At 38.3% G+C, this 18,048-nt stretch overlaps 3 protein-coding genes and 1 pseudogene across 4 annotated transcripts; 3 read left to right on the top strand and 1 right to left on the bottom strand.

The window, feature by feature from the left end:
* The first annotated feature begins 43 nt into the window (after positions 1 to 43).
* On the top strand, positions 44 to 1,500 carry LOC137745322 (small ribosomal subunit protein eS28). The gene is made up of 2 exons (XM_068485265.2): positions 44 to 179; positions 1,058 to 1,500. The coding sequence occupies exon 2, from the start codon at positions 1,059 to 1,061 to the stop codon at positions 1,254 to 1,256; it is 198 nt and encodes a 65-aa protein (XP_068341366.1). The 5' UTR covers positions 44 to 179; position 1,058; the 3' UTR covers positions 1,257 to 1,500.
* A 566-nt stretch (positions 1,501 to 2,066) lies between these two features.
* LOC137745321 (small ribosomal subunit protein uS7) lies at positions 2,067 to 4,828 on the top strand. Its single transcript, XM_068485264.2, has 5 exons — positions 2,067 to 2,706; positions 3,176 to 3,276; positions 3,807 to 4,078; positions 4,202 to 4,405; positions 4,545 to 4,828. The coding sequence occupies exons 2-5, from the start codon at positions 3,181 to 3,183 to the stop codon at positions 4,597 to 4,599; spliced, it is 627 nt and encodes a 208-aa protein (XP_068341365.1). The 5' UTR covers positions 2,067 to 2,706; positions 3,176 to 3,180; the 3' UTR covers positions 4,600 to 4,828.
* Positions 4,829 to 5,486: 658 nt separating this feature from the next.
* On the top strand, positions 5,487 to 8,347 carry LOC137745320 (small ribosomal subunit protein uS7). Of its 2 annotated transcripts, none has more exons than XM_068485263.2 (5): positions 5,487 to 5,640; positions 6,165 to 6,264; positions 7,121 to 7,392; positions 7,737 to 7,940; positions 8,076 to 8,347. In XM_068485263.2, the coding sequence occupies exons 2-5, from the start codon at positions 6,169 to 6,171 to the stop codon at positions 8,128 to 8,130; spliced, it is 627 nt and encodes a 208-aa protein (XP_068341364.2). In that variant the 5' UTR covers positions 5,487 to 5,640; positions 6,165 to 6,168; the 3' UTR covers positions 8,131 to 8,347. The 2 variants fall into 2 exon arrangements, with proteins under 2 accessions (XP_068341364.2, XP_068341363.2); XM_068485262.2 differs by having other exon boundaries at positions 5,518 to 5,691.
* A 1,249-nt stretch (positions 8,348 to 9,596) lies between these two features.
* LOC137744536 (serine/threonine-protein phosphatase 5 pseudogene) lies at positions 9,597 to 10,709 on the bottom strand (annotated as a pseudogene).
* Positions 10,710 to 18,048: the final 7,339 nt, after the last annotated feature.

Genomic DNA, 18,048 nt, shown 5'->3' with positions numbered 1-18,048 from the left:
CAAAACAGTAAACCCAACCCAAACCCTAGTCGACTAAACTATATTAACTCCCTTGCGCGATTCAACACACCCTTAGCAGCGCCGTTCCTTCGTCTTGAGCGATTCAACACACCCTTTTCCGACGCCGTTTTTCGTCTTCTCCAAGCTCCTGCAGTCACTTCTAAAACTCCAACCTCCAGGTCAGTGTTCATAGCTTATCTCTGTAATTGCATCTGCCATCGCAATGTATATTTTGTCTTAATTCTTCCTTTATGTTATTCTTTTAATTAGAATTAGGTTTGGATTTTTTTTCGTCCTTTCAGTATTTTCTACTAATTTTTTTGTTTAATTTTTGTTTGTTTGTCGAAATTTTTGTTTAATTGTAGAAAAATATCGTTGGGTTTGGTCCCTTACACTCGATTTTTATTTTTTATTTTTTTTAATATCGCAATAATTAAGGAACTGTCAATAGTGATTATGTAATCTGATATACTGGTTTTCATATTTCTGTATATTACTTTTTCGGAGGAAGTTCGATCGTCTGAAAGTTACTTTGCAGCTCAATTGTTAATGGAAGCTACCAAATGCCATTATTTTTTATGCCCTATTGAGTTTTGTTGCTCTATCGGAAGACGTGACACAGAACTGAGCACAATGACGTTTTAGGATTCGATAGCCAACCCAATTTAGTGGGAAAAGGCTTGTTGTTGTATTGAGTTTTGTTGCTCTGTTTGTGGTGGGTCTTGAATCTTAACTTTTGTTATACTTATTATCCTAAATTCGTAATGCTTTGTAAACCGGTCTGCCCTCGTGATCTCGTGAGGCTGGCGGGATTTCGCCTTCCATTTTACCTCTTTGGTGGTTGTACTAGTTGGTTTGTTCTGTTTCTTGTTTTACAAACTAAGATAAGAGGCATAATTTTGCATTGTTGCTTTCCTTTACCCGCTAACTTGTAGCATATATGTTGTATTTCAATATATTTCTCATACAACTCAGCCTGCTTTGCTGGCTAGATTGTAGGGTTAATTGACGTTTTGCGTTTTCTAAATTTTTCTTCTCTATTTTGTTTTCTGTTAAGAATGGAAAATACGATCAAGCATGCTATTGTGATCAAGGTGATGGGACGGACTGGATCTCGTGGGCAGGTGACTCAAGTGAGGGTCAAGTTTCTGGATGACCAGAACCGTTTCATCATGAGGAACGTCAAGGGACCAGTCAGGGAAGGGGATATCCTTACCCTGCTCGAGTCCGAGAGGGAGGCAAGAAGGTTGCGGTAATCATCTGAGATGGGCTTGTTTGTCGATGCTCCTATGTCTGAGTTTAGGTTCTTTGCAAACAACTGTTATTTTGTGTTGGTGAATGACTATGGTTTTACCATTACTGCGTATTACTAGCGTTACAGACTTTATTTTTGTGATGAGATGTTATGGTTATTGAGCAACAATTTTAGTTCTTAAAAAGTTACAATGTTTTGTTGCTTCGTCGGCATTGAAATTTGGTATCAAATTTATCCTTCCTCTTCGTTTTGAATAGTGAAAAAGGAACTTAGCATATGGTCTTTCCCCAGCCATTCAGATTTTGCTAAATTGCTTATCATTTTATTCTTTGAATTTGGAAACTTACTCATGCTATTTGCAAGAGAATATACATCATATGATTCTGGTTCTAACACTCGGTGAATGCAAATATCTGGTGAGAAGCGATTCAAGCAACAAAGAAGAGCCATCGAGTCGTGAAGTGTCGGCTGTCACTCAGCATGGTGTTAAGGTTATTGGTAGTATGACGGAGCCTGAGTTGAGTGGGCAAAGGTGTTCTAGTCTCTGCACCACTGTTGGGCGGATTTGATGTGTTATGAGGTCATTAAGCACGCCCTAAGTTACTCGGAATAGTAGAACAACTACGTGCTATGGTTGGAAGCAAATAAGCAACAAAAAGACCTCAAATTTTGATAAAATTCACGTGGTCATCCCAATTCCAAGGAGAGTGCTAAATATCATATTTGGCCCTTAAATTTTTTGGAGTTCTCACATTTTGGTCCTTCAAATAATTTTTTCTTTCTGATTTAGTTACAGTCATTAACAAAACACGTCTGCTGGATTTTCTGGTGTTTGTCGACAAACGAATGAAGTGCCTATCGACTGGCTCGCTTTGACATTTCTCCGATTACGAAAGAGGTTGGTTTGATTAAAGAATGTTACGAGTTTCTAATTTGCTCAAAGCCTCAAAATTTACCACGAAGTTTTAAAATTGTATCAATTTACTTTTATTTTTGGTTTCTGATTGTCTAATTTTTATTAAGTTGATAATTTTTTTTTGCCTATCTGGTGCACATGTGGTTTTCACGTTAACTCATATAGGATTTCACTCACAATATGTCATCAATTTAATGAAGATTAGATAATTAATCCGATCAATGACGTAAAATTAATACAATTTTAATACATGATGTAAATTGAGAAAACTATAACTTCATCGACCAATTTTTAATGTATATTTTATATAGAGAATCATGGGTGATGTGAAATAAATTCCATAATAACGCAGGGTAAAAGAGTAAACCTAACCCAAACCCTAGTTGATTCAGAACTATTTCCTTTGTTTCACCTCCTTGCCCTGCGCCGTTCCCTCGTCTCGAGCGATTCAGCACTGCACATCGCGGCGCCATTTTTATTGTCTGCTTCTTCACGCTCTGTCTCTCTCACTCTCTTCTGAAACTCCAACCTCCAGGTCAGTCTTCATCCCTCTCACCCACCACCAGTGTAACTTCCTTTCGTCAATTGCTAATGTTTTTTTTTATTTTTTTTATTTATATCTTTTACTCTTAATGCTTTGTAGTGTTTCCCATTTATTTAGAATTAAGCTTGCATTTTCAATTTCTGAATTGAAATACGAAATTTAGAATATAAATTTTGGTTTAAGGTGATTAAGCTAGTGATTTATGCCCTTTTTCAATTTTTAATTTTCTTGCTAATTTTATTTATCTGATTTTTACCACTTGATTTGTATAATATGTATTAACTGTTAAGAACCCATAATTATTTTATTTGTTCAATATTTGGAACATTTGAGGCGGACAGTGTCCAATAGTGATCAAATTTATGTAATCTCATTTGCAGGGTGAAGGTGTTTCAAATTTAATCAACTAGGGTTTAGAGCTGATTTTCTAACTTTTGTAGCTTGAATTGCTGTTATACAGAAACCATGGCCGCTGCTGATATAGCTGCTCCGGTGCTGGAACCTACACAGCCGCACTATGACGTGAAGCTCTTCAACCGATGGAGCTTTGATGATGTCCAGGTTTCTGGCTTTTTTGATTGGACTTTGTGCTCTAATTTTCCAAAATATATGATGAATTTGATAAAGCAAGGCTGAGTTTGGTAAAACTAAGTGCAGCTGGACTTAAGTTCCTGATTGTTTATGTTCAGAGGTACATTAGGTTTCGTGTGGATATTGATAATGCTTTAGAGTGGACCTGTAGTGGGTCACCATAGGTTATGTATTCGTTTTGCATTTTCATGTCGGTTGTCGTCTTGGTTTAAAAAAAATTTAGATATCTTTATGGCCTACAGTGAAAGTCATAGGCTAAGTTTGTTGTAATTATGATTTTAGCGTGTATTTCTGTAAATTTACAAACCAACAACAACAACAACAAGGCCTTATCCCACTAAGTGGGGTCGGCTGTATGAATCCTAAAACGTCATTGCGCTCGGTTTAAATATAAACATGTTATACTCTGTGATGTGAAACATTTAGGTCAGTGACATTTGACTTGGTTAATTTGTTTTACTCACATCTACTATTTATACTATGTGATGTGCAACATATAGGTCAGTGACATTTCACTGGCGGATTATGTTGGAGTTGCACCTTCCAAGCATGCAACGTATGTACCTCACACTGCTGGGAGATACTCTGTCAAACGATTCAGGAAAGCTCAGTGCCCTATCGTGGAGAGGCTTACAAACTCACTCATGATGCATGGGAGAAACAATGGAAAGAAACTCATGGCTGTCAGAATTGTTAGGCACGCAATGGAAATTATCCATTTGCTAACAGATCTGAACCCAATCCAAGTTATTGTTGATGCTGTTGTTAACAGGTACATGGACGGGAATACGTTAATATCTGTCTCATAGTAGTAACATATTTTGCCTTGTAATTACTTGTATCTTTGACAACTTTTTCTAATTCTTCTGTTGTATGTCTTCTTTCTACTGACCAGTGGTCCACGTGAAGATGCAACTCGTATTGGATCTGCTGGAGTTGTTAGGCGTCAGGCTGTGGATATTTCACCTTTGAGACGTGTGAATCAGGCTATCTATCTCCTCACAACCGGCGCTCGTGAGTCTGCTTTCAGGAACGTCAAAACTATTGCAGAGTGTTTGGCTGATGAGCTTATTAATGCTGCCAAAGGTTCCTCTAACAGGTAGTGACGACTTGTTTCATATGCACGTTGCCTATTACTCGTTATTTTCTCTCTAAACTCTTATTTCTGTGCTTTTTTCATTTGTTTCCCTCGATTCATTGGTTTCTTTCCTGACTTATTTGTGCTCCTTTTTGTGCAGTTACGCAATCAAGAAGAAGGATGAGATCGAACGAGTCGCTAAGGCCAACCGTTAAGGAGCTGCCGAAAATTTTTATGAAGCGGGAGTTTTGTCTGCGTTTTGTTTATTCGATTGTTGCTTAAGAAGTTGTCGGATTCACCCTAGAGCATGAGAATTGCGCGTCAATTTTTTTGTTATGAAGATCTCAATTATTCTTGTTGAGTTGAATTTTATTTGAATTATGTTACATTTGAATGGTAAATTTTCAAAACTTTAGTAGCTGTTGACAAAACAGCCCCACTGAACTAGTTGTATGTATGTCCACTCGGGGTAAGAAAGTTGCAAAAACAAGAACATAATCGTATAAAATCTCGTGAAAAGTTTAAATTTAAATAATAAAAGTTGGAAAAACACTAGAACCATAGGTTTTTGCAGTTTAGAAAAATTGAGTGGGTGAAGAATATGCGTACGGTGTTTTATCCCAGTGATGAAAAACAATTATACATGTACATTTTAATGTGGGTTCACCGTCATCTATTCTCCTCTTAAAAATGATTGCTTTCCATCACATTGATAAAGTGTAATCTGGAAGTTAGGATTTTCGGTCTTTATAGTTTAGTTGAAGCTCACTTTTAATCTCTATGGTTCCAATTATCTCAATTTTATTTCATGTAGTTTCTCAAACTACGCAATTCAATGACACGTTACATTTTTCATCCTGTCAGTTAACTACTAAACTAGAAAAAGCATGTGTCACTTTGATGCATGGGCATTTTAGTAATTTAAGAGCAAATAGATAAAAATATATATATATATATATATATATATATATATAGCGTGTCTTTGAGTTGCATCATTTGCAAAAGTACAAGGACTAAAATTGATACAATTGAAACCACAAGGGCCAAAACTGAAATTCAATAAAACTATAGGGAGCAAAACTGAAATTTGGCCAACAAAATAAGAAGAAAGGTAAACTAGACCCGACCGGAGATCCAAAGCCCTAGCTGATTAAAAGATCCTCTTCCTCTCACTCTTCGCCGTTTCCTAGTCTTCAGTGATTCAGCACGCTTTCCCCGGCACCTCTCGCTCACTCGTCTGAAACTCGAACCTCCCGGTCAATCCTCTTCTGTCTCACCCACCTCCGCCGCTTCCCGTCTTTGATAGCGTAAGTTTCGCATAGCATCTTGTACTTACTGTGAAACTGGATTTAATTATCATTAGGCTATTCCTTCAATTAGAATTAGATTTGAATTTTTAGTTGGTATGTTGATTGAAATGGGAAATTAGGGTTCACGGTACTAAGGTGATTAAGTTAGGGATTTACTGATTTGTATCCTTTTCCCCTTTTATTTTTATTGGAATTTTATTTACATCAATTTCATTGCTTGATTAGTAGAAACATGGGTTAGGGTTCCCAATTTTTTTTTTTTTTTTATAATTTATTCAAATTTGAAGCATTTGAGGGACTGTAATTGTTTATGCAATCTCATTTTCTGGTTTTATCAGCATGTTACATTGCAGCTTGGTTTTAATGGCAGCTATTACCAAATTTTTTTACAATTTTTTTTTTATTGTACCAATGGCTTATCGCGTCAATGCTCAGACTTTCCTAGCTTTAATTGTGTTTATACTGAACAGAACCATGGCTGCTGCTGATATACCTCTTCCTGTAGCCGAACCAACGGACCCTCACTATGACGTGAAGCTGTTCAACAAGTGGAGCTTTGATGATGTCCAGGTTTCTGGATTTTATTATTTGACTTATAGAATTATATTTTTCTCTTATCTGTGATGATTTAGATGAAATAAGGTTTTCTTCAACATGTATGTTTACAGCTACAAAGGTTTAATGTAGGTAGGTTTGAGCTATTATACTCCGTTTTAGAATATACTTATCGTTGGATAGCAACAAAGACAACGTTTATGTTCGTATCATTGTTGAGTAGTTGTAAGTAACATGACGGGTTTCTGCCTCAACCTCAATGGATTTATTGGATTTGTTTTTTTAAATGTTTAGAATTGCGTGTGGCCTCCATGCGACCGTCTTGTGTTAAATTCACTGTAGGCCTCTTTGTGTTCGTTTCTTTGTTGGGTAGTTGTAAGTAACATGACGGAGGTGTGAGTCAACATCAATATATGTGTTGGATTTGATCTTTTAGGTGTTTAGAAATCTATGCGTCCTCCTTGTGGCTGTCAAGAGTTAGATTCACTGTATGTCTAACAAGGTGGGCTAAAGTTTGTTGCACTTGTTTTGGTGACATGCATGTTGTGTCATCCTGAATATGCTGATATTGTTTTTACTGTGATTTTCAAATTTATAATGATAAAGCCAGCATTTATGTATGTTTTCTTTTATTCCATGTGTGTCTTACATCTTTTCCTCGCTATTAAGTGTTTCTGTTGATTGATTGGTTTTTACACCTCAAATTGTTTTTTGTTTTGTTTAGATGCTGAAAAAGGATTTTGTCGACAAAAGCTTGTTAATTTTATTGTTTTGCATCTTCTAATGTATGGACTAATTTTTTTATGTGATTCTTCATCACATCTATTTCCCTTATTTATGTGAAATGATAACGTATAATTTTAACATGTAGGTCAGTGACATTTCACTGGCGGATTACATTGGAGTTGCACCTTCTAAGCATGCAACTTATGTACCTCACACTGCTGGGAGATACTCGGTCAAACGATTCAGGAAAGCTCAGTGTCCTATTGTGGAGAGGCTTACAAACTCACTCATGATGCATGGGAGAAACAATGGAAAGAAACTCATGGCTGTCAGGATTGTTAGGCACGCGATGGAAATTATCCATTTGCTAACTGATCTAAACCCAATCCAAGTTATTGTTGATGCTGTCGTTAACAGGTACATACGCAATTACGTTAATATCTTGCATGTGCACCAATATCCTAGTGGATAGTGTGTTGGGTTTCCACCCATGAGTCCTAGGTTTGTAACGCCCCCATCCCCTTAATAATAATAATTTGAAAAAAATAATATGTTAATATCTTTCTCATAGTAATAAGATATGTTGTGCTTTTGGTTAGTCCCTTGTTTGATGCTTGGGCGGATGCTCATGTGCCCTTTAATATAGTTTTCCTGATTAAATGTTGATTTTTATCTGTTTGGATTACAAGGGATATGACCATTCTTCTTCTTTCAATTCTGTATGTTTGTATATCCTGTTTTTATTTCTTTGTGCCAATCAGTGGTCCACGTGAAGATGCAACTCGTATTGGATCTGCTGGAGTGGTTAGGCGTCAGGCTGTGGACATCTCACCTCTGAGACGTGTGAATCAGGCTATCTATCTCCTCACAACTGGTGCTCGTGAGTCTGCTTTCAGGAACGTTAAAACTATTGCTGAGTGTTTGGCTGATGAACTTATTAATGCTGCCAAAGGTTCCTCTAACAGGTAATGCGCTTATTTGCCTATTACACCTTATTTTCTCCAAAGCTCTTTCATCTGAGTTTGTTATTTCTGTTAAAGTTATGTTCTTTCCATTGTATCATTGTTTCTTCGCTGACGATTAGTCGTGTTTATGTGCAGTTATGCAATCAAGAAGAAGGATGAGATCGAAAGAGTTGCCAAGGCCAACCGTTAAGGGGCTGCGAAGAAGTTTTATGCAGCAGGGAGAATTTTGTATGTGTTTTGTTTAATCACTATGTAGAAGTTGTCGGATTAAGCTTCAAATGTGAGACATGTCTCTGTCATTTATGTTATGAAACCAGTCATCCTTTAGTTTGGATTGTGTAATTTTATAGCGTTGGATGCGGATGATTTGAATTTTATGAAGATTATGGTTTTTGAACTTTTGATAATTATTTCGCACTTGTAATGGTCGTTACTTGGAGACTCACCTGATTCTTTTGGAAGGGTTGCCATGGTGGAAGTGCACTTACCTCTTGGGGCAGGCGCCGGCCATGGTATAATGCCCCTCATCACCCACTCCTTTCGGAGGTTGGTAACTTCGGCGGTGTTGGAGGCAGGAGGGGAGTTTTACCATGTTTTTTAGGTCGTGATTAACTCAACTTGATTTTTACATTATGTGTAAAAGATTGAAAATGAATAACCGACGCCCCTAGTTGATTAGTACATTACATCGCGAACCTGGCTTCCGAGCAAGCACAAGAACACAAGATTTCACAGAAATGCCTGAAATCGTCGTCCTAGGGTTGAGAAGTACAAGACAGGTAAATGAAAGAAACTGGAATTATCATCATGCAGCACCACCTTCTCTAGTAGCCTTCCGAAGCAATGTTGTACTCAACCGGAAAGTTGTTGGACAGAGGATGGAAGGAAGTTATTTGCGTATGCCATTGGCTTGACGTCGGGATGTGGCACTGCTGAGAAAGTAAATATCTGAGCGCAATCTGGTCCTTCGAAACGAATAAACGCACACTTGTATCATTGTTTCTTCGCTGACGATTAGTCGTGTTTTATGTGCAGTTATGCAATCAAGAAGGATGAGATCGAAAGAGTTGCCAAGGCCAACCGTTAAGGGGCTGTGAGACATGTCTCTGTCATTTATGTTATGAAACCAGTTATCCTTTAGTTTGGATTGTGTTGCGGATGATTTGAATTTTATTAATATTATGCTTTTTGAACTTTTGATAATCATTTCGCACTTGCAATGGTCGTTACTTGGAGACTCACCTGATTCTTTTGGAAGTGTTGCCATGGTGGAAGTGCAACTACCGCTCGGGGCAGGCGCCCACCATGGTACGATGCCCCTACCGCCACCCACCGTCCTTTCGGAGGTTGGTAGGGGCAGTGTTGGCGGTATCAGGGGAGTTTTCCAGCTTTTTTAGGTCGTGATTAACTAAACTTGATTTTTACGTTGTGTAAAAGATTGAAAATGAATAGACAACACGTCGACACCCCTTGTTGATTGGTACATTTCATCGTGACCAGGCTTCCGAGCAAGCACAAGAACACAAGATTTCACAGAAAATGCCTGAAATGTTCGTCCTAGGGTTCAAGTACAAGAAAAGACAGGTAAAATGAAAAACAAAACAACTCGACGTGCAGCACCACCATCTCTAGTAGCCTTCTGAAGCAAAGTTGTACTCAACCGGTAAGTTGTCGTCGGATAGCGGATAGAAGGAATTTATTTGCGTATGCCATTGGCTTGACGTCGGGATGTGGCACTTCTGAGAAAGTAAAAATCTGAGCCAAATCTGGTCCTTCGAAACGAATAAAGGCACCCTTGTTACCGAACTGATCACAGTAATTCGGAGCAGAAAAAACTGTGACGAGTCTTTCATCATGCTCAAACTCATATCCCTCGTCCTTCAGTTCGTGAGATCGTACAACTAAACTTAAATTGTTTTCCAGCAAAAATCGTCTTGTTACATCGCCGCCAAAAGAAACACCTGAACCTCGCTTGCTCGGGCCTCTTCCGGGCGTAGCTTGAGGATCACTCCACAACAATTCACCCATCAACCCTTCCTGCGGAGGTTCACAAAACCTATTTATCTCTCTAATGTCGCTCAATTTCACTCCATCGACACTGAAAAGACCGCCATGCGTTACAAAAATCTTGCTGTTGATTACATGAGCCAGCGGTAAACAGCAAAACGCTTCAGCAAACAACTCCACAAAATTTTCACCTAACTTCGACCGGACCTCCCCCTCAAAACCATATATCACGTTCATGTTCTTTGTCTCATGGTTTCCTCTCGCGAGATGTATCGCTGATGGACACATGCACTTGAATGCAAACAACGTTAGGACTACCTCCAAAGAAAAAGATCCCCTGTCGACAAAATCTCCGTTGAACAGATACGGATTCTCCTCCGATGGAAGCCCGTTGAGCTCGAAAATATTTACCAGATCATAGAACTGACCATGCACATCGCCACAGACAGTAATGTGATTGCCAGCAGGAACACTTATATCAACCAGGGACGGCAGGGCTCGCAACAGTTCTTTCGTCTGTGAGATGATTTGGAAAGCTTGTCGTGGGTGTAATGTTTTCTGGTTCTTGAAATCCTCCATCATCTCCTTCACAAAATCCAGACTAACAACAATATCCCCAGCTTCACTGGCATATAGGTGGTGGTTATTTACTCGACTTTCGTTGCAACCGCCACCGCACCACCAACATTCCCCCAGGGCCACCATGACCGCCACACCACTATTGTGGCCAACAACTGCAGTCGCTTCTTGTAACGTCAGCATCGTTTGGACAGATTCTTTCTGTTGGAGAATGATAAAATATTTATTCGACCTTCCTCAAATCATTTGGCATTATATAGATCTAATCTCCTACCTTAAAAAGGAAACAATATCCATGGAGATTTAGATCTACTTGTCGAATTAGGATTTTCTCCTACTTACATGAGGAAGTAATATTTAGGTACAGTCCTTGTATTTGTGGATATAGGATTTCTTTTTTCTACAGACCTCCTTATGTAGAAAAATAAAGAAGGATCGATGTGTGAGAGAGATTATGAATAAGTTCCTAAATACTTTATTTAACTTTGATACTTGGTTGAACCATTTTGAGTTCGTTTCTTTGTGAGTGCAAGAAGCTAAGTTTCTTCAGTTTACACCCACAGGTCATGCACGATGATGATGAATGCTGTTTTTGTCCTTACTTTTATTTATTTATTTAAGCACTGTTAGATAACTATTTGATTTACAGTTTTCAAATTTAGTCTTTGATTTCCAATTTTAACTTTTTTGAAAAACGAATTTGGTAACTATTTTCAGTTTTTATAAAAATGAAAACTGAAAATCTAAAAGTGAAAACTTAAGGAAGTAGTTTCAGATTTTGATTTTCAGTTTTCATTTTTTTTAAACACTGAAAACGAAAAGAAGTTACCAAATAAGATTATTTTTTTTTAAATAATAAAAAAAGTGAAAATTGAAAGCGAAATGATTAATTATCAAACAACCCCTTAGTTAAATGGAAATTAAAATTTGGGACCAAAAGTCCACGTTTGGTTAACATGGATCTCAATTCACAAATTTATAGTTTAGGACCAAAAATTAAACCAGATTGAAAGTTTAGTCACCAATATATGAACAAAAATTAAACAGGCCATGACACAAAAGTTCAAACAAAATGCCTTAAATATTCATCCCAGGGGTTTGAGAAGTACAAAAAAGACAGGTAAAATGAAAAGAACAATATCTACGGGAAACTAATCACAACAATATACTGCATTTGTCAACATGCACCAACACCTTCTCAGTAGCAGCCTTCTGAAGCCTACTCGACGGGAAAGTTAAGTTGTTAGAAAGCAGAAGCAGCCATTGGCTCGACGTGGGGAAGTGGCACGCGGCGGCGGATCCATAGAGGGGCCAAACTATCATTGCAAGCGATTAGTCGTGGGATATAAAAGTGAAGGAGAGAAATATTTTCTCAAATCAACGGAGAATGTGTCTTCATATCAACTGGACATTTTGTTTAAAGAATGAGCTGTTATAGGGGAAGGTGCAGGGCCCCCTCACAAGGTTTTATGAATAATAATGCCTAGAAAGCTCCAATAATGATATATATAATGATAATGGACTCAGGCCATTGTCGATGCTGAAACACCTTCTTGTTAGTGTAACTTGAATTAACGAGAGTTTGATTTTGATGGAACTGCACTGAAAACAAACAGTGAACAAAATCTGGAGAAAACGAACGGTTTCTTGTTCTTCACACTGCAGAAAGTTGTGCAGAGGAATATTTCTTCTCATTTCAAAAAGGAGCACTAACGTGCTTTTACATTAACTGAAGGCCCTTTACTTGGGACCACATACACTCCTACATTTCATCCTAGACACACATCTTTCTAATCTCATGGATCAATCAACACATGGCACTCATGGCCCTTTTACAAAACTAGACATTTACACTTTGCTTCATTTTGCACAAGTGGATACACCAATTTAAACAAACTTATTCTAAAACTTTTCAGCTCAAATACTTATAGTTCAACACTCCCCTTTAAGTTTTGAGCTGATTTCACACCAAGCATATCTCGAAGATAGTTGAACCGATCCTTAGACAAAGCCTTAGTAAATATGTCTGCCACCTGCTCATTTGTTGGACAGTACACCAAATCGATTGTCCCTTCCTGGAGTGCATTCTTGATAAAATGATACCTTCTGTCAATGTGCTTGGTTTTCTGATGGAAAACAGGATTTTTAGTAATTGCAATTGCTGCTGTATTATCACAGTGCATTGGAGTTGCTTCAGTTTGCATCTCACCAAAATCTTCAAGAACAAATCTAAGCCAAATGGCTTGAGCAGTTGCTTCAGAGGCACTGATGTACTCTGCTTCTGCTGTAGAGAGTGCTACACAATTCTGCTTCACTGAGGCCCATGAGAACACCCCACTGCCAAAAGAAAATGCATAACCAGAAGTACTCTTGCTATCATCAACAGATCCTCCCCAGTCACTATCACATAATCCGATTAGCATTGCATTCTTTCCCTTTTCATACTCCAAACCATAGTCTAGAGTTCCCTTGATGTACCTAAGCACTCTTTTGGCTGTTCCAAGATGTTTATTTGTAGGGCAGTGCATGAATCGAGCTAGAAGGCTTGCAGCATACATTATATCTGGTCGGGTTGCTGTGAGATACAACAGACTTCCCACAATTCTTCGATACTGTTCCTCACTTGCTGAACCACTGCCATCATCTTTGCATAACTTCTCTGAAGAAACCAGAGGTGTGAACACAGATTTACACTCACTCAATCCAAACTTATCTAACAAAGAGACAGCGTACTTCCTTTGGTGGATAAATATGCTTGTGTGAGTTTGAATCACTCCCATACCAAGGAAATGATGAAGAAGCCCCAAATCTGTCATTTCATATTTTGTCATCATGTCTTCCTTGAACTCCTTCAACATCTCAGTGCTATTTCCAGTATACACTATGTCATCCACATAGATTGAAACAATCAGAATTTCTCCTCCCCTTGCTTTGATGTAAAGAGTAGCTTCACTCTGACTTTTCACAAACCCACAGTGAGCAAAATAGGTATCGATTTCACTATACCAGGCTCTTGGCGCCTGTTTTAGGCCATACAAAGCTTTATAAAGCTTGTATACCTTGTCTTCACTCCCCTTGATCACAAAACCATCTGGTTGTTCTACATAAACTTCTTCTTCAAGAACTCCATTCAGAAAAGCAGATTTCACATCTAGTTGGTATAATTTCCAACTTTTCTGAGCTGCCAAAGCAATTAGAGTCCGAATTGTATCCAGTCTAGCTACAGGTGCAAACGTTTCATTGTAATCCACACCTGGTTTCTGAGCATATCCTTTGGCTACCAGCCTAGCCTTATGCTTTTGCACTGTCCCATCGAGATTAAGCTTGGTCTTGAACACCCACTTAACCCCAATTATAGGTTTATCACTTGGTCTGTTCACCAGATCCCATGTTGCATTCTTCTCAATCATTGACAGTTCATCTTGCATAGCCTTCATCCATGCTTCATCTTTGGCTGCCTCTTCAAATTTTTCAGGTTCCATAATACAGAGATTGCATTGTGCCAACACATCATCTAGATTCCTCCATTTCAATGGAGTGTGATCAAAAGCTTGAGTCCTTCTCATGCTGCTGTCCACATCACTTACAGATTCATGAGAAAATGCCAGATTTGGTGACAGAGCATAATCATTTTCCTCTGGAGTTGTCTCTGATGAGATACATTTAGGCTGCACAGATAACTCACTAGGATTAAACACAGTTACATAGTTCTCAGGAGCTGTCTTCCATTCCCAGGCTGCATTTTCATCAAATACTACATCTCTTGAGAGTATAAGCTTTTTACTAAGAGGATCATACACTCTGTACCCCTTTTCACATGTTGCATAACCTACAAATATGCCCTTGACACTCTTTGCATCTAGTTTCTGTCTCAACTCATTTGGTGTGTGTACATAACACAGACACCCAAAGATTTTAAGGTGTGCAATTCCAGGTTTTCGACCACTGAATGCTTCAAATGGAGTTACTTCTCCAAGAGCTCTTGTAGGACACCTATTCAATATGTAGACAGCTGTGAGTACAGATTCTGCCCATAAGTAGTATGGTAGTCCTTTGTCATGGAGCATAGCTTTTGCCATCTCAACTACAGCTCTGTTCTTCCTCTCTACTACTCCATTCTGTTGTGGAGTATAGGCCATAGATAACTGTCTTTGAATCCCTGCATCTTCACACAGTTTGTTGAATTCACAAGATGTGAATTCACCCCCTCTGTCACTCCTCAAACATTTTATCTTAAAGCCACTTTGTAATTCCACCATGGACTTGAATTTTCTAAAACAGATCAATGCATCTGACTTGTATTTCAGGAAATAAACCCACATCATTCTTGTACAGTCATCTACAAGAAGCATGAAATATTTGTTACCTGCCAGAGAGTCATTCTGCATAGGACCACACAGATTTACATGCACCAATTCTAAAGGTTTACTTGCTCTCCATGCCTGATTCTTTGGAAACCACTCTCTGTGCTGTTTCCCAAACTGACAACCTTCACAAACTTCATCCATTTCTTCTAAAACAGGGAGACCATGCACCATTTCTTTGTTCTTAAGCTGTTGAAGACCTCTAAAATGCAGATGGCCTAGTCTCTTGTGCCATATCCAAGTAGACTTAGAAATACCTGCTCTCAGTACAACCTGATCATTTGGTATCAGTGTCAAAGGATAACACCTGTTCTTTTTCATTTCAACTTTAAGTACAAGACAATCCAATGAAGGTCCATCAAAGATACTACACATCTTTCCCCCAAATAACAGGTAGTAACCGTATTCATCCATCTGCCCCACACTTAACAAATTTTCCTTCAACCCAGGTAGGTACATTACTTCTTTGACATATTTTCTGCCTTTGCTAGTGTCTATCACAAGTGTACCAAAACCTGCTACATTCATGAGTTCCCCTGTGGGCATTTGAACCTTGCCAACCACATTTGTCTTCATGTCTATCAACAACTTAGAATCCCCTGTCATATGGTTGCTACAACCACTGTCTACATACCATTCTCCATTCACTTTTGATTCAGTGATTGTGCTATTTGCATAAAACAGGTTCCCTGTCACCTCTACCTGATTAGCACTATTTGCCTTTTGTACTAATTTACCTACTGTGCACTCTCTAGCCCAGTGACCAAATTTTTCACAGTTATAGCATTTAGGTTTCCCTTTATACCTACACTCTCCAAAGTGAAACTTAGAACATACCCTGCACTGTGGTTTTGTACCTGTCTGCCCCATTGACTGTGCATTATGTGCAGAATTAGTAGGAAATTTCTGCTGAAACTTAGGTTTTGAACCCCATTTCTTGCCCTTATTATTCCAATTTTTCTGGAACTGAGATGAACCAGATTGACCTTCACCCCTATTCTGCTCTTTTGAACTCACTGAGAAAGATGAGAATGCTTTCCCAGTAGTATCAACAGTATGCAGATCAAACCGTTGTTCTTGACTTTTTAAGATTGCAACTACTTCCTGCAACTCTACAGTCTCTAGACACTTTGTGTTTTCTATAACCAAACAGATAGAATCATACGATTTACTCAGACTAATCAGAACCTTCTGCACAAGTCTCTCATTCGACAGAGATTCACCAAATGTTCTCATTTGATTAATTAGCTCATTTAGCCGTGTAAGATAGCTAGATAAAGACTCATCATCTCTCATCCTAGCATATTCAAACTCTCTCCTAAGATTCTGCAATTTTACAGATCGTACCTGATCACCACCGTGATACTCCCTGTACAACAAATCCCATGCCATCTTAGCTGACTCGGCATTGGCGATTCGTGGGAAGATCTGATCCGAGACTGCATTCTGAATGATTCCCAAAGCCTTTGCGTCTTTCATCAGAACAGCTACCATTTCTCCATCATCCTCCGATGCTTCTCCAGCTTCCTTCTTCTTCGGATTTGAGGTTGCAATCCCCTTCTCTACCAGATTCCATAAACCAAGGGACTTGAAAATCGTTGCCATTTTAATTCTCCAGAACTCGTAGTTCTCACCGGAGAAAACTGGAGTCCTCACTTCCGAGCCTCGAGATCCAGACATGTTTTGATCTAAATCGACAACTTTTCACAGAGCTTCAAGAGAGCTTCGATTGAGCTCAAAAATAGCTTCACAGATTTACGCCCAGATTGTTAGACCCAACTAGGCTCTGAGGCCATGTTAGTGTAACTTGAATTAACGAGAGTTTGATTTTGATGGAACTGCACTGAAAACAAACAGTGAACAAAATCTGGAGAAAACGAACGGTTTCTTGTTCTTCACACTGCAGAAAGTTGTGCAGAGGAATATTTCTTCTCATTTCAAAAAGGAGCACTAACGTGCTTTTACATTAACTGAAGGCCCTTTACTTGGGACCACATACACTCCTACATTTCATCCTAGACACACATCTTTCTAATCTCATGGATCAATCAACACATGGCACTCATGGCCCTTTTACAAAACTAGACATTTACACTTTGCTTCATTTTGCACAAGTGGATACACCAATTTAAACAAACTTATTCTAAAACTTTTCAGCTCAAATACTTATAGTTCAACACTTCTCCTGTTCAACCTTCAACCCAGGAAAGGACCAAAAAGAAGAAGAGATTAAAAAAAGCTGAAACTGTGGCCAAGGTGATAAAACAGTTGGTGGGTATTTTGGAGGCCTAAACAATCGTTTTAAAAGCAAGGACAAGCCTGGTTGTAGCATTGAAGAAGTAATGCAAGTACTGATTACTTGCAGAGTGTTTGGCTGATGAACTCACCTCAAACAGGTACTGATTACTTGCTTTCGATGCGCTTATTTGCATATTAATTACTTGTTACTTTCTCCAAACCACTTTTATCTTTGAGTTTATTTCCAAATTTGTTATATAATCTATTAATCTGATTTCATTTATTTCCCTTGATTCCTCATTTCCTCGCTGACGATTGTTAGTATTTTCTGTGCAGTTCACTACTACAAAAGGACCTAATAGTGTCAGTTGTTGCGTCAGTTTAATATTATATAGTGGCGAAAAAGAGATTTGCGACACTCACTGAAGATGATGTCGTATTTACTGTCGCTTATAAGCGTCATAAAATTTCTATGTCTCTTTTAAACCAATGTAAAAATTTAGTGTCGCTTATAACCGACATATATTTTAATATTTTTAAGTACTGGGGTCGCTTTAAATAAAATAGTGTCGCTTTTAAGCGACATAAACTATGGGTGTCACTTCTAGGCGACACTAATTCTTGTTTTTAATATTTTAAATACTGCGTCGGTTTTGAGCGACATATATTTTGAAAACCAGTGTCGGTTGTAAGCGACACATTGATGGTCTTTATATGCTCTCCCCCGTGTTTTCTTTTTCTTCTCTTGCACTTTTCTTATTCGTTCTTCCAATTTTTACAAAGTCTCCCGTGTTCTCTCTCTTTCAGCTTTCTCCTTTGGTTTTCAAACTTCATTTGTTCCTCTTCACAACAGTAAGTTTTTCTTGCTTATAATATTTTTATTTTCTCCTCTTATGTTTAATTTTTAGTTACAATTTATT

The sequence above is a fragment of the Pyrus communis genome, chromosome 12 (genome assembly GCF_041283825.1).
Source record: "Pyrus communis isolate YQ-2024b chromosome 12, ASM4128382v1, whole genome shotgun sequence".
Taxonomy (NCBI): Eukaryota; Viridiplantae; Streptophyta; class Magnoliopsida; order Rosales; family Rosaceae; genus Pyrus; species Pyrus communis.
Note: the sequence above shows the minus strand (reverse complement) of the source record. Positions and strands in the feature narration are given on the sequence as shown.